The 26,518-nt window shown below is 42.1% G+C and overlaps 1 protein-coding gene across 1 annotated transcript; it reads right to left on the reverse strand.

The window, feature by feature from the left end:
- Nucleotides 1-4,723: 4,723 nt before the first annotated feature.
- PPARG (peroxisome proliferator activated receptor gamma) lies at nucleotides 4,724-26,167 on the reverse strand (the record flags this gene model as incomplete). Its single annotated transcript, XM_084214195.1, has 6 exons — nucleotides 4,724-4,971; nucleotides 11,955-12,405; nucleotides 16,365-16,564; nucleotides 21,033-21,171; nucleotides 23,480-23,649; nucleotides 25,948-26,167. 6 exons carry the CDS (start codon nucleotides 26,165-26,167, stop codon nucleotides 4,724-4,726), a joined length of 1,428 nt encoding a protein of 475 aa, XP_084070321.1.
- Nucleotides 26,168-26,518: the final 351 nt, after the last annotated feature.

The raw sequence follows: 26,518 nt of genomic DNA on the forward strand, positions 1-26,518 counted from the left end.
AATTGTTTTTCCTGCACGCAGCATTTCCAGGGCTGGGGAGAGTGGAGGCACATTCCTTGTATCCATGGGGTTGGATACAACCCTGTGCAGCTGCTTTTTAACCACTGCATGGGATTTATGATGAGACCCATAATTTTTCCAGCTTGAATGAGAACCTGAGCTGTTGGACAGGTGTGTGACTGAGCTGCTGATCCAGGAGGGGTTTGCTGGGCTTGTTCCCCTTCAGATTTGTCTTCCTTCTCCTGGAAATTTCTAGCAGCAGCTTTGTGTTCCTCGTGTGTGCAAAGTTGGTGTTACATCCATTTCAGGGATATCAACTCTTATTTAAAAGGAAAAAAAGTCCCATTGAAACTACTCAACCTCAAGAGAGAGTTTACAGCTCCAAATCAAATATTCAATGCTGATCCCTGTGCCCACAGTGGCTGGACCTGAGGTGTGTTAGCTGGGGAAAGGGCTCAGCAGCTCTTGGCAAGCCCATTTCCCATTTCTGGTGTTTTGGGGTGCTGGGAGAAGGTTCTGCAGGGAGGGCTGAAGGGGGGTCAAACACCTGCACCAGGGGCACAAAAGGGTTCTCCCTGCTTTTGTGGAAACCGTGACTAAAATGGCCTGGGCTGCACCAAAGGGGATGCTGGAAATGCTTTTTCTCCTCTCAATTTCCATTCCAGGCAACATTTGCTGGAGAAATGGTCACCAGCATTGCCTGAAGAAGGAAACTTTCCCTATGGAGCAGGGACCTTTGAGCTCCCACAAGGAATGCTCTGCTGCCTGACAGGGCCAGGGGAACAGCCAGTGGCTTTCCCTGGGCTCCATTTACCTGCAGGTTTTCCACAGTGTGAAATAGGAGGCAGAATGACAGCCCAGCAGTTTCAAAGCCTGTGGGAATGTGCAGGATCCCACTCCATCCCTGAGGGTTTCATGAGTGCACAGAGGACTGAGGGACAGCACAGCACCACCAAAATCAAACTCTTCGAAGGCAGGCATGTACCAGCTGACTGCTTCTATTTTTGAGTTGTTAAATGTTTTTAGTAGCACTGAAGATCAAAACCCAAATTGTTCATTTATGGTGTAGCCCATTCTACCCAAAACTCTAGAGAGTCTGAAAGTATTACAACCTACTGATGAACTCCCTTTAGCAAGTTTGTGTTTTTAATAAATAAAGTCCCATAGAAACAGAAAGTATTTACAATTAGATCAAAATTCTGAATATAATTCACAAGAGAAAATGCTATTTTTGAGAAGATGTTTTCATATCCTCATAACAGTCATTTGTTCTAAATTAGTACACAGCAATTGTCCATTAAATGAACATTTTTCCCTTAAGACCTATTCTTGTAGAAAAGTATTTCAGGCAAAACTTCTTAACCATGATGTAACCACTTAGAATCAGAACATGTCAGTGATTAGTAACTCACATAAAAAATTAACACTTTGCATGGCTTGAGGAAAACACGGTGAATAATATCAATATGTGAGAGCAGACAGGGTGTGGGGAGAACAACAGATTTTATTAGAGCAGCTGATACAGTTGAAAGAAAAGTAGAGGCTTTTGGGCACTCGGTGCCCTCATCCTCATAAAGGATAACACCCACTCCTGCAAAACTCTCCTGATTTTGGCTCCATCACCACTCTCAAAATGTGGGGATTTTGGACTGAGTGGCTTAGGCACTGTCACTGCTGAATGGACAGTTTCAGAAATCTCACCCCTTGCAGGAGTGGGATGAAGCTCTTTGGTTAATGTGCTGCTGGGTTACACAGATTTTTTTCAGTGCTTTACCAAAGTACTGAACTCAGTTTCCCTGTCAGAGCATCTCTGCCACTTTTTCAAATAATTTTGAATATTACTTCTGTAAGGACATGCCCTAAAATTCCTTTTTGTTTGAAGCTGCTTCTGGACTTCCATTTCAAGGGAAGCCAGTGGGAAATGGGATTGTTTAAGACACGCAGGCTCATACTCATGGTTCTTGCTGGGTGCTGCTGTGACAGGAATTCAGAGCTGGAGCTGGGGTCCATCCCAGTGCCAGCTCATCCCTGACCCACCCTCCATGGGAGGGGGCAGCTCTGGGAATTCTCCCACCGAGGGATGGAAGGCCACACTTCAAAGGAACAGGGCAAACAGCTTCAGAGGGAGAGCATTCCCTTTTGCATTGTAACAGCCATGGAAGTGTGTGGATGCAATTCCTGCCGGGGCCACACTCAGCTGGAACCACCTGAGATGTGCAACAAGCCTGCAGGGCTGAGCATGAGCTGCATGAGCTGCATGAGCTGCAATGAACTGCATGAGCTGCATGAGCTGCAATGAACAGTATGAACTGCAATGAGCTGGATGAGCTGCATGAGCTGCATGAGCTGCATGAACTGCAATGAGCTGCATGAGCTGCAATGAGCTGCAATGAGCTGCATGAGCTACAATGAGCTGCATGAACTGCAATGAACTGGATGAGCTGCAATGAACTGCATGAGCTGCATGAGCTGCAATGAACTGCATGAGCAGCATGACCTGCATGAGCTGCAATGAGCTGCATGAGCTGCAATGAGCTGCAATGAACAGTATGAACTGCAATGAGCTGCATGAGCTGCAATGAGCTGCATGAGCTGCATGAGCTGCAATGAGCTGCATGAGGTGCATGAACTGCATGAACTGCAATGAGCTGCATGAGCTGCAATGAGCTGCATGAGCTGCAATGAGCTGCAATGAGCAGCATGAGCTGCATGAACTGCAATGAGCTGGATGAGCTGCAATGAGCAGCATGAACTGCAATGAGCTGCATGAGCTGCATGAACTGCAATGAGCTGCAATGAGCTGCATGAGCTGCATGAACTGCAATGAGCTGCATGAGCTGCAATGAGCTGCATGAGCTGCATGAACTGCAATGAGCTGGATGAGCTGCAATTAACTGCATGAGCAGCATGAGCTGCATGAGCTGCATGAGCTGCAATGAGCTGCATGAGCTGCATGAGCTGCAGCGCTGTGTGTGCTCCAGTGCCATCCTTCCTGAGCCACCTGAGATGAGCTCACTGCCAGCTTGGCAGGATCAAAGCTGCTCTCTGCAGCCTGGCAGTGACTTCATCTCAGCGCAATTCCACCCCTGGGCTCCGCACCTGGAGGGGGATGATCCAATTCCCCAAACTTCCTGGTGGGAACAACGCTCACTGCTGACCTCAGGCCCAGAGGTTACCTGAATCTGCAGCAGGAAACCTTTCCAGGTGCAGCAGGCATGAGCTGAGGATTAGTTTTAATATTTGCCTCTCTCAGCTCCTTTATTGCATAATTTGCATTGGCTTAAGAGTTTCAAGGTCTGCATTAGGAGCAAAGACAATTTCTACTCCCTGAAGATCCTGCTCACACCTACATCACCTCTTTGTCCACTTGGGAATCACCACTCCCCCTGTCTCAGTTTAAGGCACATTTTTTGCTACATAAATAAAATATAGACATGGAGAGGAAACCCAGGGTATTGGGGACCTCTCCTTATTTTGATATATAAGTTACAAATAGTGGCTTTTCCCCCCAGTATTCCCTCTCCTGGTCCACCACTGTGGGTGCCCCCTGCTTGATGTAGTCAGGGGTCACATTCACAAACTATCAAAGGTGGGCAGGTGAAATGTGAATCTCTCACGTCGGTACCAAGAATACCCCAAAATGACATTGTTAGGAAATTTATCTTCTGTTAAATTTGCTCACTCTGCTGTGCTCTGCTCCCTGTGGAGCTCTCAGGTGACAATACAGGGCAACACATGCAGGAAAGCCAACAACCTCAACAGCAGGAACGTCTCCCAGCACCCCTGGATGAACACCTAGAGCTTGAGTCAAACCCAGGGTGCAGAGTTTCCATCGCAGCTTTGTCTTTACACAAGAATTAATCTAAACCTTGCTTTTGCTTAGGAGTTAATTTGTCACAACTTCCCAATTTTCCATGATATTTTGACTGCTGTTCAATAGCAGTTTTTTAAATAACTGGGGAAGGTCTTGGGCCAAGAGGTTTGTGCCAGCCTATTGCAGCTCAGCCCTGGCTGCTGTGGGGTGGGAATTGGAGTAGCTGCTGCTCCACCTGCCTCACATTCGCATGAGCAGAGGAATCAAAAGGACTCTGTTTCCTAGGAGTGCTGAGCTGTGCATATTCCTCCCTTAATGAGTTCTTGAAATGGCATCTGATTTCTCAGTTTGCCCCCAAAGGAGTGGCCTGATCTCTCCTCACAGCCCTTTACAGAGCTCTGCCAGGGTCCGATCGTCTCAGAAAGGCACGAACATTTTCACACCTGACACTTCTCCCTTTGGCCTTGCAGACTCTCCTGGGAAGCTGCACCAATCTGTGAATTTTACTGTGCTGCTGCCTCAGGAGCACCAAATGGAACGTTAATGCTTCAAACATTTCCCTGGGAATGCTCAAGGAGAAAGGTTTTTATTTAGTTGAAATTTAACTGCATGCTCGAGTGAAGCATCGATCATACTCGGACAAGCGATTGTAAGAAATAACGTAGTTAAAAAAATTAATTCTGAAAATACTGCCAACAATTTCATGATATAGATACTTTTAATATTAAAAGTAAATTGTAAATGTGTCTTTATAAACAATATGCATAAAATAGATCTACTATACTAAGCTCTCTCTTTTTAAATGCTGTTTCACAGTAATCTCTTAGGCACGCCAAGTTTCTCCCTCATAGAAATAGTGCAATCTGAAGAACATACATCATGTCAGGGGATTAACAGCTGCTCTGCTCATTAATACAGGTCCTTGTAGATCTCCTGGAGCAGAGGATGCAGGCTCATGTCCGTCTCGGTTTTCTTGATGACCTGCAGGAGCTGCACGTGCTCCGTGACGATCTGCCTCAGGTCCGTCATTTTCTGCAGCAGCTTTGCAAACAGCTGAGAGGACTCGGGGTGGTTCAGCTTCAGCTGCAGCTCCAGGGCTTGCAAAAGGTTGTCCTGAATGTCTTCGATGGGCTTCACATTTAGCAACCCCGGGCGGTCTGGGGAGAAAAGGGTTGGGAGTTAATCAGCACCGTAACATCGATTTTCTGGGGTGATTTCCTACGTGTTTGTCAGCAAGTTCAGATGGCATTTCCTGGGAGCTGCCTGGCCATCAGGCAGATTTATTTGTATGGTTTCCCTGGGATCTGCTCAAAAGAGTTTTAGGATTGGTTTTGGAAACATTTCCCCTCGGTGGTCTGGGGAAAAAAAGGGGTGGGAGTTTATCAGCATTGATTTTAACATTAACATTATAACATTGATTTTCTCTGTTGATTTCTTATGTGATTCTTAGCAAATTCAGATGGCATTTTCTGGGAGCTGTCTGGCCATCAGGCAGATTTATTTGTATGGTTTCCCTGGGATCTGCTCAAAGGAGTTTTAGGATCGGTTTTGGAAACATTTCCCCTTGGTGGTCTGGGGAAAAAAAGGGTTGGGAGTTTATCAGCATCAAAACATTGATTTTCTGTGTTAATTTCTTATGTGATTCTTAGCAAGTTCAGATGGCATTTTCTGGGAGCTGTCTGGCCACCAGGCAGTTTGTAAGGCTTCCCTGGGATCTGCTCAAAGGAGTTTTAGAATTTAGATTTAGATATAGATTCCAATTTAAGAATTGGAAACATTTCCCCTAGGTGGGGAAAAAAAAGGGTTGGCAGTTTATCAGCACCATAGCATCAATCCCATCCATTAATTTCTTACACATTTTTTAGCAAATGAAGCCTTTACAGATGGCATTTCCTGGCAGCTGTCTGACCATCAGGTAGTTTGTAAGATTTCACTGGGATTTGCTCAGAGGGATTTTAGAACTAGTTTTATATCTAGAACTAGTTTTATACTCCAGAACTAGGTTTATACTCCACTACAGTGGATTTTCTACAGTAAACTGGGAGTGTGTGTGGGAAAAAAAGAGTGAGATAATTGGGGAATAAGCAATCTCTATCAGGTAATTCACTTCTGGAAAATCAATATGTACTGATGGATTTGCATGTAGCTGCTGCCACTAAAATGTTTCCTGCTAAGGTGGATGTGAACCCATCAAAATTAAAGGAAAAAAAAAAGCATAAACTCAACTTCTGCAGTTTATTTGATTCTCCAGCACTGAAAGTTAATGAAATGTTGAATGTCTAAGCAATGAAAGATGCTTAACTTTGTTAAATTCTCACATATGACAATGACCACCATGAATTTGTTACTGCTAAAATACTTAATACTGGGTAACACATCCCAAATATCATAATAAATCATGAAGAGAGTCAATAATTTAAATAAAATTTGCTGTGTAGCTATGACATTATTTTCATTGTTTGATCAATAAAAAGCAGTGCCCACTGCAAGCTTTAAATCACTTCCCTGAGGCAATAATTCCATTTCAGCAAGGAGGAGAGGCTGATCTCCATTAAAAACATAAAAATAAGCTGTTATTTCCTGTGATCTTGGTAACCTTTCTGAGCAGAGAGTTCTCCTAACTCAGCTCGAGTTGTGCTGGCAGAAAGGCTGGGAGAAAACAAAGCTCTTTATAAATCCATGGCTTTACCTCATGGGGGAAAAACTGCAGTGTAAACTAAAAGGCAAAGCTGGCAGGAAAACCAAGGAGGGAGCCATGAAAATGAAGGTCACTGATCAGGAAAGGATACTCAGCTCTCCAAGAGGGGAGGTTTAGGCAGAGTTTTTCAAAGAGAGGAATAAAAGTAATTTTGAGTGTGAACCTGGATGTTTGTTTGTCAATGTGCTTGTCTTGAAGACATTATTTATTTATCCCATCTGACTGATAACTCCACAAAATCTGGTTCAGAAAGTCTGGCAGTAAATATAAAAAATGGTTCCTTTTTATGAATTTTTGAGCAGTTTTTTAAGGATACCTAAAGAATTTCTGATAAATATTGGATATTTATTTTTCAATTACTAAATGAATTGCATGTGTTGCAAAATTGAGTTGACATCTTTCTGAAAATTGCCAAATTTCAGCCTTTCAAAGCTGGCAATAGTTTGGGGTTGTGATAGCTTTAAATTCTCCTTGTGTGCTGCAGCTGAACTCTGAGCTAGCTGGGCATGACTCAGTGTGCAGGGACAGAAAAAATCAGAGAGCACAAAGACGTGGCCTCGATTTCCCCTGAGATCCAGCTCCCTTTGCCCCCTGCTCCTTTGGGGTGGGAAGTCTTTGGGGTGGGAGTTTTTCAGGAGCCCATCCCAATTCAAATATTGGGCTTCAGATTCCAGGAGGAAACTCCACCAAGTCTGGAATTTATCAAGAGCCCCCTGAATTTGGGTGCCTGGGACTGCAGTGGCTAAAATCCTGAAAAACCCCGTGAAAAACCCCAATCTGAGGATTTTTTATGACCCAGTGGGACCAGAGGCAGAAAAGATGACTCTGACAAAAGCCTAGGAGATCATCAGATGTTATTTTTATATAAGCCAATTCAAGAGGAAGGAAAATTCCCATTGAAGGCACGAGAGATTTTTCATGAATGAGAACTTCAGGATATGGGCAGTGTTTTTTTGGGTGTTGACAGTTTGCTTTACTTTCTCAGTAAAAACCTCTTACAGAGGGAAATGCTGCTTCTGTTCCAAGAAACTTATCTAAATCAGGAAAAAAAGGAAGTAAGAGGCAAAAGCTTAAACATCCAGCTATTATGGTATATTTCAAGCTGTTAAAATGCTCTTAAATATAGATCTGCTCCAGACCAATTTGGTTTTGTACCAAAAGGTGAATTTTGAGCAGTCAGGAGCTGCAGAGGGATGTGCCTTGCAGGAAAAGAGTTCCCTGCTATTTATTATGTTTCTTTATTCACATTATGTTTTCATTCATTGTCATACAGCTGCTTCAATTGGTTTGAAAACTGTTCTAAAAAATGTTCACAGTGACTGGGAAAGGCCAATGCCCCCAAAGTTCTGAGAGCAAGCAGTACCACTCAGTGTAAATTGATATTCTACACTGTCTCAGGGGAAAATACTTTATTTGTTTGTTCACTTACTTATTTGGATGCCTCTTTCATGTCCCCAGCAGTAATTACAATCTGTTTTACCTGGTCCTCACATATGAAATTGCCACCTGCATGTCTTTACATTTTACTGTCTTTGAATAAATGCATTTTCCTTTTAAATCTCAATGAAAAAACAGGCAAAGATCTGGCTGAGTGAACACATGTGCTCCTTCTTTTTTCTTTTGCTGAGGCAGATGTGACTCAGCACTTTGAGGTTTGTCTTCTGAGACTGTCACATGTGTTGGAGTCACCAGGAGTTTGTCAGAACAAAGAAATGCTTTGTAATCAGAGCAAGAGCTGCAGATCATCACTGGAGGCACTGAACCAGAGTGCAGGATTTGTGTGCCACTGAAATAGGAACTACTTCTTGGTAATAGTCTGTGATAAAACTTCAAATTTTGCTGAGCTGAGAATGCAGCAAAATTATTGAATACAGTTTTTACACCAGGATCAGGGACTTGTGGCTTAAAATTTAAGGTAAAAACCACACAGAAAACAGAAAAAGGGACTTTAGAAACATTTCTGGATTTAAATACCAGTTTGACAGCACATGGACTGGCAGGGTGTGGGTCTTTACAGGGATACTCTGCCCCAAACACTGTTGGATCCAAATATTCCTGTATCCAAACATTCCTCTATCCAAAAATTCCTGTATCCTAAAATTCCTGTATCCAAACACTGCTGGATCCAAATATTCCTGTATCCCAACATTCCTGTATCCAAACATTCCTGTATCCCAAAATTCCTGTATCCAAACACTGCTGGATCCAAACACTGTTGGATCCAAATATTGCTGGATCCAAACATTCCTACATCCCAAAATTCCTGCATCCAAACATTCCTGTATTCCAAAATTCCTGTATCCAAACACTGCTGGATCCAAACATTCCTACATCCCAAAATTCCTGTATCCAAACATTTCTGCTCTATCCAACCACTGCTGAAGATAATACACAAAAATTCAAGTCCATCCACACTGCAAAATTCCCTTTTGAGCTTTTTCTTTGTTTGACAACAGCCTGCTTGAGTGAGTTTGCTCAGTTCACAAATGTGAATTATTCCAGTAAGGTTTGCAGTATTATCTTTCCTGCCCAAACAGAGCCATCCAACTCATTCTCCCTAAACCTTCTTGTGGCAGAGGAAGAAAATCTCCCAGAGGAATCTTTCCAAATCTCATTTAACCAAAGTGTGGTGACCAAATCAGCACAGCTGGAAGGATGTTGTAAGGAGGGTTTGCTGCTGCTGGTGCTGATGGCCAAAAGCATTTCTTTGTACAAACCAGGTGAAATCCCATGCTCACACACAGCCTCTCTGTCTGACCAGCATTAATATCAGAATACAAGACTTTGTTAAATTCAGAATACAAGACTTTGTTTGCCACTGACTTTGTTTTACAGCACCAACAGTAAGAGCAGCTCTGCAGAAATGAGTTCAGAGAAACATTTGGAATAGTTGAGGCACTGAGAGGCTGCACTGAGCAGCTCAGGAACAGTAAAATCCACTGTGGGAGTATTTTCCAGCTGTTGCTATTACAGTTAATTTGTCAGCTCCTTATTGCTGTGATTTGGGCTTTTTGCCTTTTGAGATAACATGCAAAAGCAGCTGTTTGGTTATCAAAAGGCTAAAGAGTTTTATAGGATCTGTGGCAAATTCCAAACACTTCCCAAGGAAAAGCTTTCTATGTGTGATGTTCCAGCTGGAATTATCTTTCCCTTTCCCTTCTCCCCTTCTGTTAGAGCTGCACAAGAGCCAGCCCCCCTGGAGCCAGCAGAATTAGCATAATTTCACCAGGTAGTCACAGACTCACTGACATCCAGAGCCCCTGGCTGGGATCTTTTTGGGTTTCACAAAGTGGTTTTGTGTTAGAGATGTTTGTGCACAGGATTTCATGAGGGGATTTAAGCATTGCAGGGTTTCTGCAGCAAGTCAAGTCCTTGAGGTGCTCTGCTTTTGAAATCCTGTTCCCAGTGAAATCACCCTGCTGTATTCAAACAGTTCTTACACAAATACAATTTTGCAAGGGTGTAGCTCTTACAGAAACGTCTGAGACAGCTGAGAAATAGGACTCAGTTTTATATCACACAAGATATTTTAATCCCACAGAATGCACTCAGTTCAATAGATATCATATCTGGCTGTAAATTCCATGATAAAAGCTTTCTTTAATTGGCAACAAAGCTTAATTGTTTGCAAAACATAGACTTTTTTTTTTTCAAGCAGCTATCATGTTTTTTGGGGAAAAAAAAAGTTCTGCAAAAGGATGGGGAGGTCTTTGCTGAAATGAAAGGATCTTCCTAGAAAGGATTGATTTATATTTATATGGATTTATATGCCTCTACAGATTTGTTTCAGAGTTTTACTACAGTTACTTGATTCAAATTCATTAGTTCTTTACAAGCCTCAGTTTACAAATTATCCTGGAAAAAAAAAGAGACATGCTGATAAATCTGGTTTAACCCAGTTAATTATTGTGTGTGAATCACTGCTCTCCTGCAATCTACAACCTGAGATTGGTTACATCATTCCTATTTCCTCTGGTGGAAACCCAACACTGCTGAGGACAGGGCTCTGCTGAACACAAGTTCCCCTTTTTGCAGTGAAGAGTGAATTTTGAGAGATGTGTCATATTTCATTATACCAAAACCCACAAAATATTGGCATGTTCTGAGTAGTGCCCTGAGAGGCTTGTGCCACATCTCCTCTCCCATTACAACCAACCAAAAACACCCCAGCCAGGTGTTTTCCTTCCTGAATGAATGCAGAGCCCCCAGGGATCACAGTGCCCAAGGTTTGCACAAGGAAATTTCTGGGAGGAATTCTTGTTGGGAGCGGAATCAGCAGGACAAATTCTACTGTGATCTCTTATTTTTCCTGAATGAAACCCAGTGCCAGGAGGAACTGGAGGTGAATTTAAATGCAGATATACCTCAGAGTGCCCTCCCAGCAGCAGGGCTGCTTTTAGAACAATAGCACGAGGTTGGGTCTGATTGCTGAAATGCAATTTAATAACGAAATCCTTGGCTGCTCTGCGGAGGAGCTGAATCCAGAGCATTCAGCACATTCCTGCCATGGATGTGTGCAGCTCCACCTTGGGCCAAAATACACACAAATCAGTAGGGCAAGATTTTATTTGTGCAACATCACTGCCTTGGGAGTGTTGGCCAATGGAACAGAGCTTCAATGTGTCTGGAATAAATCTGAAGGTGTCTAAGTGAAATAAATCCTGGTAGGCACCACTAATTCCCCACACAGAGCAGTGACATCACCTCAGGAGCAGAGAACACACTGGCTAGCTGCAGAAAAGCTGAAATTCAGAGTTTTTTCAGGGAAGTGTTGAATGTGGGCAGTCAGATACCTGGGATTTCACGTTCATTCTTTGCTCAAAGTGTGATGCCTGAAGATACAGCTGAGGAAACCTGAACAAGCACACAATGCCTGGGTTGTTGTTTTTATTTTAGGAGACCATAATTTTCCTGAAAAATGCATTTTCCCCTCCTTTTAAAGGCAAACAAAACTTTGCACAAATGGAAGAACTATGGAAAGCACCATAACTCTGTAAACCCAACACCACCTGTCCTTTGGAATTGTTCTGGAGTCCAAGCTGTTTGTGGTCGATTAGTAAGCCACACAATCTAATTGAGGGCTTAAAAACCAAAAAATTTCCTGCAGAATTTTAGCTCCTGGCAGCAAAATTCCACCCTTCCTGTTTTCCAAAAGATAGCCCTGATTTTGTTTTCTGCCTAAATGAACTGATGACACAGCAGGCATTTCCAGCTCCATCACTAATATCGGGGCATTTCCATTTTCAGTTTCTGTCTGGAACTGAATGAAAGGTGAACAACAAAAAGAGATTTGAAAATGATTAAAAAAAGCTCTGTGTAAATGCACTCACTCCCAGCCCGCAGCGCTGAGCACTTTGCTGTTTGGGCAGGAGTTAAAGGTGTCAATTCCATAAAATCCCATATAAATTCTCTAAAATCCCACATAAATAAGAGAGCACTTACCTCCACTTAGGATAATGACAGCTATAAATATTGCCAGGTCACTGTCATCTAATTCCAGTGCATTGAACTTCACAGCAAACTCAAACTTGGGCTCCATAAAGTCACAAAAAGGTTTCCTCAGGCTCTTCAGGAACTCCCGCGTCATGAACCCTTGTCCATCGGATATGAGCACCCCATCTTTATTCATCAGGGAGGCCAGCAGGGTGTAGATGATCTCGTGGACCCCATATTTCAGCAGAGTCACTTGGTCGTTGAGGTCGAGGTTGACGAAGCCCGGGATGTTCTTGGCGAACTCGGTGATCTCCTGCACGGCCTCCACGGAGCGGAACTGGCAGCGCTGGAAGATGCGGATGGCCACCTCCTTGTTCTCCTCCTGCAGGGGGGACACGTGCTTGCACTTGATCTGGTCTTCCCCCATCATCAAAGAGTTCATGTCATAAATAACGAAGGGCTAGAAACAAAGGGGAAATTCCAGTTACTCCCAAACGTCCTCCCCGAGAGTGCCGGGCTCCTGAGGAACCCCAAGAGAACTCAGCAGCAACTCCTCAGACATCTCTGAGGAATCTACCAAGGGGTCCCAAAGAGTTAAATTGTCCTGAGAAACCTAAAGGGTTCCCCAAAACTTAAATTGTCCTGAGGAACCTAAAGGGTTCCCCAAAGACTTAAATTGTCCTGAGGAACCCATCAAGGTTTCCCCAAAGAGTTAAATTGTCCTGAGGAACCTGTCAAGGGTTTCCAAATAGTTAAATTGTCATGAGGAACCCATCAAGGTTTCCCCAAAGACTTAAATTGTCCTGAGGAACCCATCAAGGGTTCCCCAAAGAGTTAAATTGTCCTGAGAAACCTGTCAAGGGTTTCCCCAAAAAGTTCAATTGTCCTGAGGAACCTATCAAGGTTTCCCCAAAGAGTTAAATTGTCCTGAGGAACCTAAATGGCTCCCCAAACAGTAAAATTGTCCTGAGGAACCTGTCAAGAGTTCCCCAAACAGTAAAATTGTCATGAGGAACCCAAAGGGCTTTCCAAAGAGTTAAATTGTCATGAGGAACCTGTCAAGGATTTCCAAAGAGTTAAATTGTCCTGAGGAACCTAAAGGGCTCCCCAAAGAATTAAATTGTCCTGAGGAACCCATCAAGGTTTCTCCAAAGACTTAAATTGTCCTGAGGAACCTAAAGGGCTTCCCAAACAGTAAAATTGTCATGAGGAACCTAAAGGGCTCCTCAAAGAGTTAAATGGTCATGAGGAACCTGTCAAAGATTTCCAAAGACTTAAATTGTCCTGAGGAACCTAAAGGGCTTCCCAAATAGTTAAATTGTCCTGAGGAACCTATCAAGGTTTCCCCAAATAGTTAAATTGTCATGAGAAACGTGTCAAGAGTTCCCCAAATAGTTAAATGGTACTGAAAAACATAAAGGGCTTCCCAAAGAATTAAATTGTCCTGAGGAACACATCAAGGGCTCCCCAAAAAGGTAAATTGTTCTGAGAAACCTAAAGGGTTTCCCAAAGAGTTAAATTGTCCTGAGGAACCCATCAAGGGTTCCTCAAATAGTTGAATTGTCCCGAGGAACCTGTCAAGGGCTCCCCAAAGAGTTAAATTGTCCTAAACCTATAAAACCAAATATCCTCACAATGTTAAAAAGATTTACAGAAGGCCAAGTCAAGGGGTGGGGGGAAGGAGCACTATTTTAAAGTATCCAGAGTTTTGCCTTTTCCTTTGTTTCCTTGCTTTTTGCTTTATAGAATTTTCTGTAATGCTAGAATTGAAAGTTTGGAATGTTGAAAAAAGGTTAAAATGATACTACTTATACCTGAATTATAACAGCTTCTATAAAAGAGAATCTAATGAGTGGAAAGGAACCTTTTTTTTAGTAGAAAGACAGAGAATATTCTCATTTTGATTCCTTTATTTACTTTCATGTTCCTTTCATATTCTATCCTGGGAAACACTGCAAGTAATATCAACTTTATGGTATTGATTAACTGATAAATGTAACCTTTTGCTGTTAATTCCTGTAAAAATAACAATGTTAGGATATGTTTAAATGCACTCAACTTGTATTTGGGAAAGAAAAAACAAATACCATGCTACAAACCACAATTCAGAACACAAAAATGAGGCTGACTGCGAAATAAACTCAACTGGAACAAATCAATTTTGAAAGCAGCTTAGCAAAAGGGGTGCCAGAATACTTGCATTAGGATCTGGAAACAATCTCTTCTAGAATATGCAAAAGAAGTTCCTGGGTTTAAAGAAGAGGTTATGTGAGGATTTCTCAAATTCATTTGAAGAATCTTCCTCTCAAGAAGATTAATGACTGAATTGTTCATTGCTGCGCTGAACAAATATCAGTGATAGTAATATGTTAACATACTTGATTAATTAATTAAAATACAAGGGATTATACTCCAACAATCAGACTAAAGAAATAATTTTTTAAATGGTAGATCATTTATGATTGCAGATTGTAATAGGGATGCTGATTCTCATGGCTTTTTGTTTACAGCTCCAGACCACCACATTCCAGGAGGGACAGTGTGAGGGATTAAATTATTTTCCCACTTGCACTGAGGATTTTCAGTGTGAAACTGAAACAACAAACATGCTGCACTGAGAAAAGCCAGGAGAGCAGGAATGTTTCAGGTAATGACATTTTGGCAGCAGCAAAGTCTTTAAATACATATCTGCGCATATGGATATGCACACATGTGGAATAGTGGAGCAACAGGACTGCAGCAGATGCTTTCAAAATGCATATTTTGGGTCTAGTGGGCAATTTCCTCCTGTTCTTTCCAGTGGGAGCACCAAGTACAAGAGAAAGTCATTCTCAGTCCATGCCCACGTGCTTTAGAAAGCTGATATTACACCACTGGTCTACCCATGAGAGATGAAAATCAAGAAAGAACTCAAAATAGCCAAAGATTTTTTTAAATATAAGGATTCAGATGAACTTGCCAGTAGAACCTGATGTCAAATGAGCTCTGTATACCCCAGGAGACGATGAATAACTCATTCTAGTTTTGATACACTCACTTGCATATCCAAACATTTAAAATTAATTGAGATCATACAGCAACTGAAAAATAACATGAATTTAAACTATGCCCATAGTAAACAATTTGATGGTCCAAGCACCAAATCCATTGATAAAAACATGAAAGTTGTAACCATTAAATCCAGAATGCCACTCTGGCAGTGGTATCTTCAAGAAAGACTTGAAAGCTGGCAGCACTGAAAAGCTGGATTCTGTCTATTGCTTTATTGCTGCTTCTAATGTGCCAAAGTTTAAAAACTCCCAAGAAAAAAAGGAAAATTAATTGATGCAATTAAACATTTACTGGGTGAGAATTGCAGAGGTGGAACTTTCAGGCACGAGCAGGTTGCATATCAGTTTCTGCAGAATAAATAAACTTAGCTAATTCAAACTTTATGCTGAAAAGTTACTCACATTGTTAGTGCCACCACATCTAAAGCTTTTATGCGAGGGGTCAACCAATTTCTGGACAGCATTAAAATTATTATTTTAATTGCCTTTAAGGAAAGGAAGAAGTATCTTTTTGGAGCCTGAAGTACCTGAGTTCTTTGCTGTCTTTGAAATTATTAAGGAAAATAAAATACACTCTCTGTTGTAATCCTGACAATAAAATTTCTGCCAGTGATTCTAGAAAATACATCAAGCTAAGAGTTATAAGTTGTGGAAAACTATTTGGTTCTTTAGGTATTAAAATACTGTAACCAACATGATCAGATATTATTTATGCTCCTCTCACTGATACAGAAGATTATTATGGATTGCAAATGAAGTTTCCAAGGCAACCCACAAATCCACTTATCCCTATTCCTTACTTTTCCAAGATTTTCCTGTCCATTCTCCTAAAATTCCAACTGCACCAACACAGGGCACTGATGTGACCTGAGATAACCCAGAGAAATGCAGGAATTCATCAGAGCTTCATAAGAACGAGCATCACATAAGAATATGCTGGGGCTGGAATAATTTACCACTTAGGAAAAGAGATATTCCTCAGGGAACAGCAATTCCTGACAGCTGGAGAGCCACCTTAAACAGATAGTGTGGGAGATAACCTCTGGGCAAGGAGAGGGAAAACGGGAAGAGAGGATCAGGGAATACAAAAAGGTTAAGGTGACCTTCAAATTCTTGTTCTGGTTTCAAGTATTTTATTAGGTGAACTTGGAGTTTTTTCAAATAATGTTTACTTATCCTATCTAAAAACATTTCCTGTGTTTCAGAGACAGCTTGAAATGTGTAACTGCCAACAGCAAAGTGGGGCTTTTTGGTTTTTGTTTTTTAGGTTCGGTGTTTTGTATTTTGGCTTTTTTTAAGAGCTGCGTTGTCAGCTCGGCGAAGCATTTACTCGGAAAAAAGGAAGAAACAGAAAGAAGAGGGAACTGACTGATTTGTCTGTCGTCTTTCCTGTCAGGATGGCCCTCGCCTTGGCTTTGGTCAGAGGGAAGGACTTGATGTAGGAGTCGTAGAGGTGCTTGGCCAGCGCGCGCAGGTCGGCGGACTCGGGGTTCAGCTGCTCGATGTCGCTGGAGATCTCGGCCAGCAGCTTCTCCTTCTCCGCCTGGGGCATCCGCCCGAACCTGATGGCTGAGAGCACCACAAGAGTTACAAAAACCCACACTGCAGGGGCTTTCCTGCCACCTTTCTGCACCTGCACTTGTGCCTAGGAAGCGCATTTGAGTTTTTGTCGCCTTTTGGTGCTGAAGTTCGGTTAGGCAAGCAAGGAAAGAGGCTTTTCTGCATTTAGTCAAAACAGCTGGAGAGCTTTAAAGAAATGTAAACGAACAAATCTCACCTAGGAAATCATCTCTGTGCCCATTATCATGCTTAGAAATGCAAACCCCCTGGTTCTACCTCCAATCTACATAAAATGCAAAGAATATTTAAGAAATTAAAGTTCTGTTGGCTCGGGGTGGGAACCACCATTGAGCCTTGTATTGTTCTGGGCAAATCACCACATGGATCTGAGATTCTTCATTTGTTTAGAAACAAAACCCTCACATGCCTTGCAGGAAGGAATTCCTAAACAGTTCAGCAGAATTTCACGTAGCAAGTGCTATAAATTGTTAACATAAGAATGCAGAAATGGGGAATAAAAAGCTGGAAAAGGCTGAGTTGTTCGTGGCAACTCTATGCATGTGCAGCATTGAAAAACAAGGAAATGGTTCTACCTCATCAGATGAGCTCAAAATTGCTCAGATCTCCTCTGCACCTCCTACTTTTCCATCATGTACTTCCTAACCAAGACTATTTATCCATGTGGGGACTGACTGCAGAATGTTTCAAATGAGCCATCAAAATCAAGACTGATTTATCATATTTCAGTCAACAGAATTTATTTTGTTTTATGAAAACAAAGCAGAACAAAAGAGCATCCAAACAAGAAACGGAAGGAAGAAATCAAGGTTTGCATTTTGGCCCTAGGGGGAAATAGAAATATTATGAATATTTTTTCAGTGATTAGTGTGTTCCTTGGATAAAGGAAAAATGCTGCTAAGATCATATAGAGATGATTTTACTGGGGATGTTTATTTTGGAAACAATCAGCCACTTTTCTGTGAGTTTGCTGCAATGTGTTGATGGGAAAACAGGACATTTTTTCCCAAGAACAAAGAATTATGTTAGAACACATCCCCCCTCTCCATTTTCCTTCTATTATATTCATTGATCAGTTGTCTTATTTCATGTCTGTAGAAACAAAGTTGTTTATTTTTGACTGAACTCCTCTTTCAGCAACCTCAGTCTGGGAGTGAGACCTGCTGGATATTTCAGATTTACTTGGGTGTCCTTGATATTAAATTATACTGAACACCAGCAGGAAATGACTCTGCTGTGGGCCTGCTCCTGAGAGCTGAGATTTGCAAAAGCAGATTCATAATCTGGAATCCCACTGGCCATTCCATCAAAAGAAAAGGTGATCAGAACTCAAATGCATTTTAAATCCAACATTTCATTATAAAGTATATTTTAAATATAGCAATTTGTTAACAACAAGGAGGATTGTGAATCAAGAACTCCTATCTTACAATTTCATAGACATAGGATTTATTTTTTCGTAGAATAAATTCTTCTAAATGTATTTGGAATATATTTTATTGGTGAGAGATCAGATGCAGCAGATTCTGTTCAATGTTTGTTACCATTACAGGCAAAATCTGGGGCAAAATCAATTCTGTGGGACTAGCCTAGCAGTTTCCTTTTGTAAAAATCCTTGTCACTGTCATTTTCAGGGGGCTGAGACAAAAACCAGGGAGAGCTCAGGCAGTGAGAGGTTGATGGGAAGAATTGGGAAAGGGGGATTTTGGATGGGAGGAGAAGGAGGGGCTGATGATGATGCCACTGCCAAAGGGCAGGCTGGGAAAGGAGAGCCTGGGGAGGGATCAGTAGGGCTGGGAAAAGCCTGGGAGAGCTCTGGAACCCTGGCTGGCTGAGAGGGTTCTCCCCCAGCTTCTCTCCCAGCAATCCCAGGCTCTGCAGGTCTGGGCAGGAGCCTGCAGCTGGAGCGTGGATTTCCCTCTTTCCTTGGGCACTTCCTCCTTTTCCTTGAATTCCAGCATTCCCCAAATGTCAGGAGCAGAAAGCCAGCAGTGAACACAGTCAGTCCCTCGTGCTGCATTCTGTCCTTTCTGTGGAAGAACTACAATGTTCATCCTCAGCCCAGATTTTACCTCTTGGAGAAGTTCAATGTAAAAAAGATGATTGTTTATAGACCCTTCTGTAGGGCACTGTTCTTCTGATTGTCTGGATTATTTCTGGGCATAAAGGAGACCCCAGACAGCCCATAAATGCAGTTTGTTACATTAGAAAACACAAGGCAAAGCCAGGCTGGGTACCTGTGTGATTTTGGTGGAGATGTGCCCAGATGGAGCAATCCCCTGCTCCCAGAACTGATGACAACACATTGCCATGTGCTCTTTTTTCCCATTCCAGTAGCTGAGCCAATACCAGCAGCACTTTTAGCAGAAGAGAACGAAATAAATGACATTTTAAAACAAAAAGAACCAAGCTGCTGCTCAGTGGCACTTGAGAACCCAGTCTGCACCACTCAGGGTTAAGGCCAGAGCAGCACTGTGGCTAGAGAAGGAAAGGAAAACAATATTCCAAGCATGAGAACACCACTGTCTTTTTTAACCTTTAGCCAAGTGGTATGGAGCATTTCTACGTGAAAAAATGTGGCTGTAGCTGCTGAGTGTCTCCTTGCAGTCCCCCTTTTGTCCTGATCATTTTGCAATAATACATCCACACAAGACTGGAACCCTCAGGCACAAATAACCCACATTCTGCCTCAAAGCATTTAAAATTCTGGTAATTTCCCTACCCAAGTGGCTGAAGTGGAATCTGGAGATGCAACATTAAAATGTGTCTCAGTGTCATTGGTGAAACCCCCTGGTTCCAGCTCCAATCTACATAAAATGTAAAGAATATTTAAGATATTAAAGTTCTGTTGGCTGAGGGTAGGAACCTGGGTAGGAACACATCCAGTGTTGCATTTCTTTAAGCTTCTGGGTCGCCAAAGGTGAAATTCAGTTTTTTTTTATAAATTAGTTTATCAATTATGAAGGAACGAGGGTGTTTTGTGCAAGGCAATGTAACCAGAGCAGGCAAAATAAAAAAGGCAAATGTAGAAGGCAATGTTTGAATAGAAACACTGAGTCCTTGTTGGGAGAACTCCTGGTTGGAGCAAAGGAAAATGTTCCTTGGAGCCCTGGGGCAAATGGCTTTGCCCTTTTCCTGCCTCCCCTGAATCCTAGAACCTTTTGGTGCCGTAGCTTCTGCCTGGGCAGTGGCTAAAGAGGGAAAAATGCAGATGAACTGTGAATTTTAAATCTGTTCTAGATGTTTTAAGGCAGAGAAAATGGTCTGGGGCCATCCCTTCCTGATGGAGCTGCCCATGGATCCCACGGACACCACTGGGAGCTGTGTTGCCAGGTCAGGGGAAAATTTGGCATGCACCTTGAAAATAATAATAAAAACCCCTCCTGAATTACTATAAAAATACCCACAGTAGCATTTCAAAATTAGATTTATTTTTAAGTGTTACTGTTGCATCCCAGGAATTTGAAAACCATATTTTCTATTAGCAAAACATTTCCCAGACCAATTTACATTCAGTGCATGTATTAACTTTGCAAACCACAATCCAGCTTTCCTCTTGGGGACAGCGTGCTCATTTTTTATATTGAAAATAATGAAAGTTCTAAAAAAACCACAGAGAAATTATTTTCCCAGTCATGTTTGCAATTCTTTACCCTTAGAATTACATAAGTCTCTATGTTATGACATTTAATTCCTGTTTTTACTCAGCTTTGCCAAAGCAAGGCAACAAAGAATCTTCATTATGTCCTTCGGCCTAAACATTCATAAGTATTTCCACATGAATTGCTCTGGTAATTTTAAAGTTCAGAGGGATTTTCTCCTAGAGCAGGACTGTGATATTCTTCCTGCCATTACTTATGGTAAAGAAGGAAACCACAGATGGGGGTGCCCTAGGAAGGAGGAGGATGGGGATTTTTGAAACTGTACAGTTCATGAAAATGAATATTTTCATTTCAATTTGTTGTGTTTCAGTATGAGAAGTGCTAACTCAGTGATGCCAACAGCCCTTGGTAAGGGACCTGTGCAGCAAATTCAAGTTGCTATTATTCTCAAAGCTTCAGATTCTCTAATCCATATTTCCTCATTAAGTTTTTGGCTTCCAGGAAAGGCATCTTGAGCTCCAGCAGGAAAAAGGGTCTGGTCAGAAAATGAGACAGTGAAGTGAAGTGAAAAATAGCAATTACCCAAGGGATATATCCAGGAGGACCTATCAATGAGCAGGAATGATGGAGAGCAAAACCAACTCATGTTACACTATGTATTAAAGCAAGAAAAGCAAATCTCCACCTATTTGATTTTGATGTGGAAGCAAATTTAAATTGTGGAGAGGCTCCTAAATCAGGGCAATCTCTCAGACACGTATGATGTGGGCATGCCAGCAGCACTTTCAGGAGCTGTGCTGATGTCCCATGCTCCTTTCCAGATGAAGCACTGCTGGTTCAGAGTGCCCATCACTCACCATTGTGTGACATCCCCACAGCCAGGCACTTCTGGAACCTGCAGTACTGACATTTGTTCCTGCTCTTCTTGTGGATGCGGCAGTTCAGGTCGCACCTGTCGTAAATCAGCTTCAAGCGGATGGTCCTCCGGAAAAAGCCCTGCAGGGAGCAGGAAACAGGGACAAGGATGGAACCAGGGAACAGGGAAAAGGGGAAAACCAGGGAACAGGGAAAAGGATGGAACCGGGGAACAGGGAAAAGGGTAAAACCAGGGAAACAGAGAAAAAGGGTGTAACCAGGGAACAAGGAAATGGGTAAAACCAGGGAACAGGGAAAAGGATAAAACCAGGAAACAGGGAAGAGGATGGAACCAGGGAACAGGGAAAAGGATAAAACCAGGGAACAGGGAAAAGGATGGAACCAGGGAAACAGGGAAAAGGATGGAACCAGGAAGCAGGGAAAAGGATAAAACCAGGGAACAGGGAAGAGGATGGAACCAGGGAAACAGGGAAAAGGGTAAAACCAGGGAAACAGGGAAAAAGGGTATAACCAGGGAACAGGAAAAAGGGTAAAACCAGGGAACAAGGAAATGGGTAAAACCAGGGAACAGGGAAGAGGATGGAACCAGGAAACAGGGAAGAGGATGGAACCAGGAAACAGGGAAAAGGATAAAACCAGGGAACAGGGAAAAGGATGGAACCAGGGAACAGGGAAAAGGGTAAAACCAGGGAACAGGAAAAAGGATAAAACCAGGGAACAGGGAAAAGGATGGAACCAGGGAAACAGGGAAAAGGATGGAACCAGGGAACAGGGAAAAGGATGGAACCAGGGAAACAGGGAAAAGGATGGAACCAGGGAACAGGGAAAAGGATAAAACCAGGGAACAGGGAAGAGGATGGAACCAGGGAAACAGGGGAAAAGGGTAAAACCAGGGAACAGGGAAAAGGATGGAACCAGGAAACAGGGAAAAGGATGGAACCAGGAAACAGAGAAAAGGATAAAACCAGGGAACAGGGAAAAGGATGGAACCAGGGAACAGGGAAAAGGGTAAAACCAGGGAACAGGGAAAAGGATAAAACCAGGGAAACAGGGAAAAGGATGGAACCAGGGAGCTGCCAGGGCATCCTGGCCCTGCTCCACCCACCCAGACACCTCAGAGATGGATTTCCAAAGGAAGCACAGCTCCTGTCACCATCCTCTCTGCTCCTGTTGATCCTCTTTGTTGTTTCCAACCCCATTCAATGGAGGGATAAAATTCCCAAAAAGCTGGAGCAGCTTTAGGGAATCAGTGGGGTTTAAAGGACATTAGGGATGGCATTTAGTGGCACAACTCCAAAGGAAGCAAAGCTCTGTTTGTCCCACTGCTTGTGGGACAATTATTACGAACCAAATGGGACATTTTCAAAATTTAAAGTTCACTACCAATGTAGAAAATTTGTTGTAAATGACAACCCAAAAATTTTGCCAACAGCAGTTCAATTTCTGGTAAATGAAAATGGTTCTTATTTCTCTTTCTACAGTTTAAAAATGCTTTTTGGACCAGTCATAATTAATTAATAAAGTTTATTCAGAGTTATCTCCCTTTTTTTCCTTGTAAAAATTATTTTTTCCTCACAGGGAATAATAACAGTAAAAGCATGATGCCAACTTTTATTTATATAATTAACTGTAATTTAAGTAATGTACTTTGTACTTATTGCTTTATGTGTGTTCCTAATTCACTGCTAAGAATTTTATTTAAGCTCTGGATTGGTTCTTTCCTTTTAGTTATTTTCCTCAAGATATTGAAAATGGAGAAGATGGGAATTTCACATTAAACTCTAATGTTTTTCTTTGAATTCAATGAAATAATAATTTAATTATCTGACATTTCTTCCCTCATTTGTGAGGACTGCAAATTTTACAAAATTTATTTGTCCTTTACATGTTACAAACACTAAATATCACTGACATAAAACATCAGTGAGGTTTTAAAGGAGCAAGCACATTCCTCAATACCATCAGACTTCTCTGTAGTCACCTAAAATGTGTAAAATGGGTAAAAACCCTCAAATTAACCAGAATAACAGAGCCTGAGTTATAATTGTTCAAGGCTTTGGAGTTGGGCATGAATTTGGTGCGTTCTAAGAATTCAGATTTTCTGCACACGATGCCCAAGGAAGGGAATGAAATATGCTTACATGATTGGAAGAAAGGGAAGAAATGAACAAAAAATCTGAATAGATCAACACAATCAAAAAGAAAAAAGCAAGATTTTAAAAAACAAAGTTCATAAAAAGCAAGGTTTTTAAAAAAGCAAGGTTTTAAGAAACCCCTTCTTATTAACCCATAAATTATACACAGAAAATCTGACGCAAAGACCTAAACATTTTTTTTTTTAAAAACAGCACCAAGGTGTGATTTTCCCAAGTGCTTATTGAGATGAACACAGTATCAGATGTTGATCAAAGTGCTTTTTGGAGCTCACCTTGCAGCCCTCGCAGGCGTGCACGCCGTAGTGGAAGCCGGAGGCTTTGTCGCCGCAGACGCGGCACTCGATGGCCATCAGCGAGTTGGACGCCTCCTCGTGAGCTTTGTTGTACAGCTGGACCTTCTCTGAGAAATAGGGGGGGGAAGGAGGCTCCAGCTTGATGGCACCTGTGCACAGGGGAGAGGGGAGTGGTAAACTCCAGCTGAATTCATGCAGGAAGTGATGCCTTGAGAAGGCTGAGCTAGAACAGAGACCAGACAGAGCTAAAGAACAAAGCAGGGATTTATCCAAAGGATCTCCTCCATGGATCCACCCTGGGCAGCACCAGAGCCCAGCCAGGGCTGCACCCAAGATGACCCAAAATGGCCCCAAAATGCCCGGCCGGGCACGGGGTCTCTCCCTGGGATCAGCTCTGCTCCATTTGCACCTTGCAGTTCATTGTCCCATCCCAGCTTCAGCCCCTGCAGTCCCACCCTGCTTGTTTTTCTCTCTCCAGCCCACGGGGTTTGTGCTCCTGGCCTGAGATTTGGGTCATTTGTCCTTGGTGCCCAGCTGGAGCAGGAATTGTTTTGTCTCCCTGCTCTGTGCACAGAGCTCACCATCCCCTCATACAAAGCTCAGACCCACACACTAAAGCAGCACAGAATGTGAAAAATAGAAAAGCCAAAACCGGAGGCAGCAGAAGCAGTGAGGAATAAGCACAAGGCATGCCAGGGATGCTGGGCTGGGATGGCCAGGTCTGCTCCACAGCAAAGCCAGCAGCAGACCAGGGCTGCAGAAGGAGCTGGAGCTGCATTGCAGTGGCTGCAAAAGCTGGAAGGGGCAGGTCCTGCTGGACAAAGGGTGCTACAGATCCAGCTCTCAGCTCTGGACTGTGCAGGGGTTTCAAGATGGATACTAAAAATTAATGTATGGAGAACTCAGGCTTTACTCAGTCTCCACCTGGTTTATTTCTTCAAGGTGTTGAAAACTCCTACAAGGAGACGGGCTGGAGTGTCTAATCTAGTTAAAAACAGATTCAAGTGTCTAATAGAGCTCGATATTCAGCAAAAGATTTTTCAATAATAAGATATTATTATATACAATAATTTATATATTATTGCATAATATTATATAACATATAGTATATTATTACATAGTGTATATATATACACACTATATATAGTATATATTATATAATTATATTATTCAATAAATATCCACTCATATATCATTCATATATATATATATCTCAGATATTTCCAGAAATTTAGCCCTCTCCTGGGGAAAACTGTTCAACTTCTTGTGCAGTTTAGAGATAAATTTCCTCTTCTGAAAGTTTCTAATTAAGAGAACAATTTCTAATATTGAATGATCTCAGACAGTAAATATGATATTTTTAAATCAATCATCACTGGCCATAGAAGAGAGCTGTGACATTTGAAAGTTACATTACATCAGGGGTGATGCAAGAGAGTATTAAAGAAGGTGAATATTTTTATTTTTCCAGATTGGCTATACTTAACAAGCTAGAAAGATTTACTCCTATATAAACTGGGAAGAAATTATCAAAGTAAAGATGAGGATTCATGCCATCTAAACTCTGCTGCACTCTTTAAAACTACTTGGCATTACAGTGTTATGAATATTTCTAATCAAACAAAAGAAAAATAAATGACTGGTGGAACAATGTCCATTCATTTATTACATTAGTAGTGCAGAGATCCACAGCACCTGCTTCACTGCACCACCCAAATTAAACACCACAACTTCCCCAGCAAGAATTCCCTGAAAGAGTTCTTGTACAGATCACTACAAATAAAAGTGAGGTCAGATCTAAGCAGAAGTGTGTCCTCAAAAGAGTTCCAGGCACAGCAACCTCACATTCCTACTCAGAGCAGGAATGCAGTGACAATTTATTTAGGAATAGGTCACTTCCTTTCTTAAAAGGAGGATTGAGTGTAATTTTTTCAATGTAAATTGTAAAGAGCAGCAAGTTTCACAGCAGGTAACTCATCCAGGAGCTGTGATGGAGCTGTAACAATGCTGTGCCTCAGATCTAGCCAATATTTCTACTCCATCCCTTTCTGAGGCTGTTTGGAATTGAAAAGCTGCACACATTAATAATTCAAATTATGCTCTGTATGCTGGGCATTCTTCAGCATTCAGGGAGTTTATTCTGCACTGTGTGCACTGAGCTCAAAGGAAAAGCTGCCCACAAGGTGCAGGAGTAGGAGACAAGAGGGGTTCATGTGTCTACTAAAATGTCATTTTGGATACTTTAGGTACCTCTCCTAAGCTCCAGCTGCTGCTCTGGCAGGGTGAAGGTCTGCTAGGAGCATTTTCTCTTTTCTATCTGCCCTGCAAGAACATCTCTGCTGACACAGGAGATCTGAATTCGAAATCCCTTTGCTGCTAGCACATGTTCCAGGGAATGAAGGAAACACAGACACAAGGGAAACACTTCAAAAAAAGGCAGAGCTTACTTTGGCAATCCTGGAGCTTGATATCATATTTATAATCCAGGCCTGACTGGTCACCTCTGGCAAGGGGGAGATCTTCATAGTGAGGGGAGGAAATGCTGGAGAAGTCAACGGTGGTGAAGGGCTTGATGTCAAAGGAATGTGTGTGATCATCCATGGCTGACAGATCCACGGGGCTGATTCCAAAATTCAGGGGCCAAAACGGCATTTCTGTGTCAACCATTGTAATCCCTGCAAACACCAAGAAGAAAAATGACATTTTAGGATGTTGATCTCCAATCTGTTCTGCCCCAAGCTGAGCTCCAAGTGTGAGCTCCATTTTCACAGCCTCCAGATGAAAACTTGAACTGCATCTCTCCACAGTGTGCATATCAATAAAATTAGAAGTCTTCCACAAATAATCCTCATTTTTGCAAATTCCAAGCACCATTCTTCCCAAGTGCCTGAGAATCTCAAGGGTTTTTATCTTAAGAAAAAGCCCCAAAGTAGCTGGTATTAAACAGTGGTGGTTTTCCTCCAAATAACCAGAAATATTTGAAAACTGTGCTCATTCGAGTTTGCCAAAAGTTTAATC

This window comes from Fringilla coelebs (assembly GCF_963513975.1).
Source record: "Fringilla coelebs genome assembly, chromosome: 13".
Lineage (NCBI taxonomy): Eukaryota > Metazoa > Chordata > Aves > Passeriformes > Fringillidae > Fringilla > Fringilla coelebs.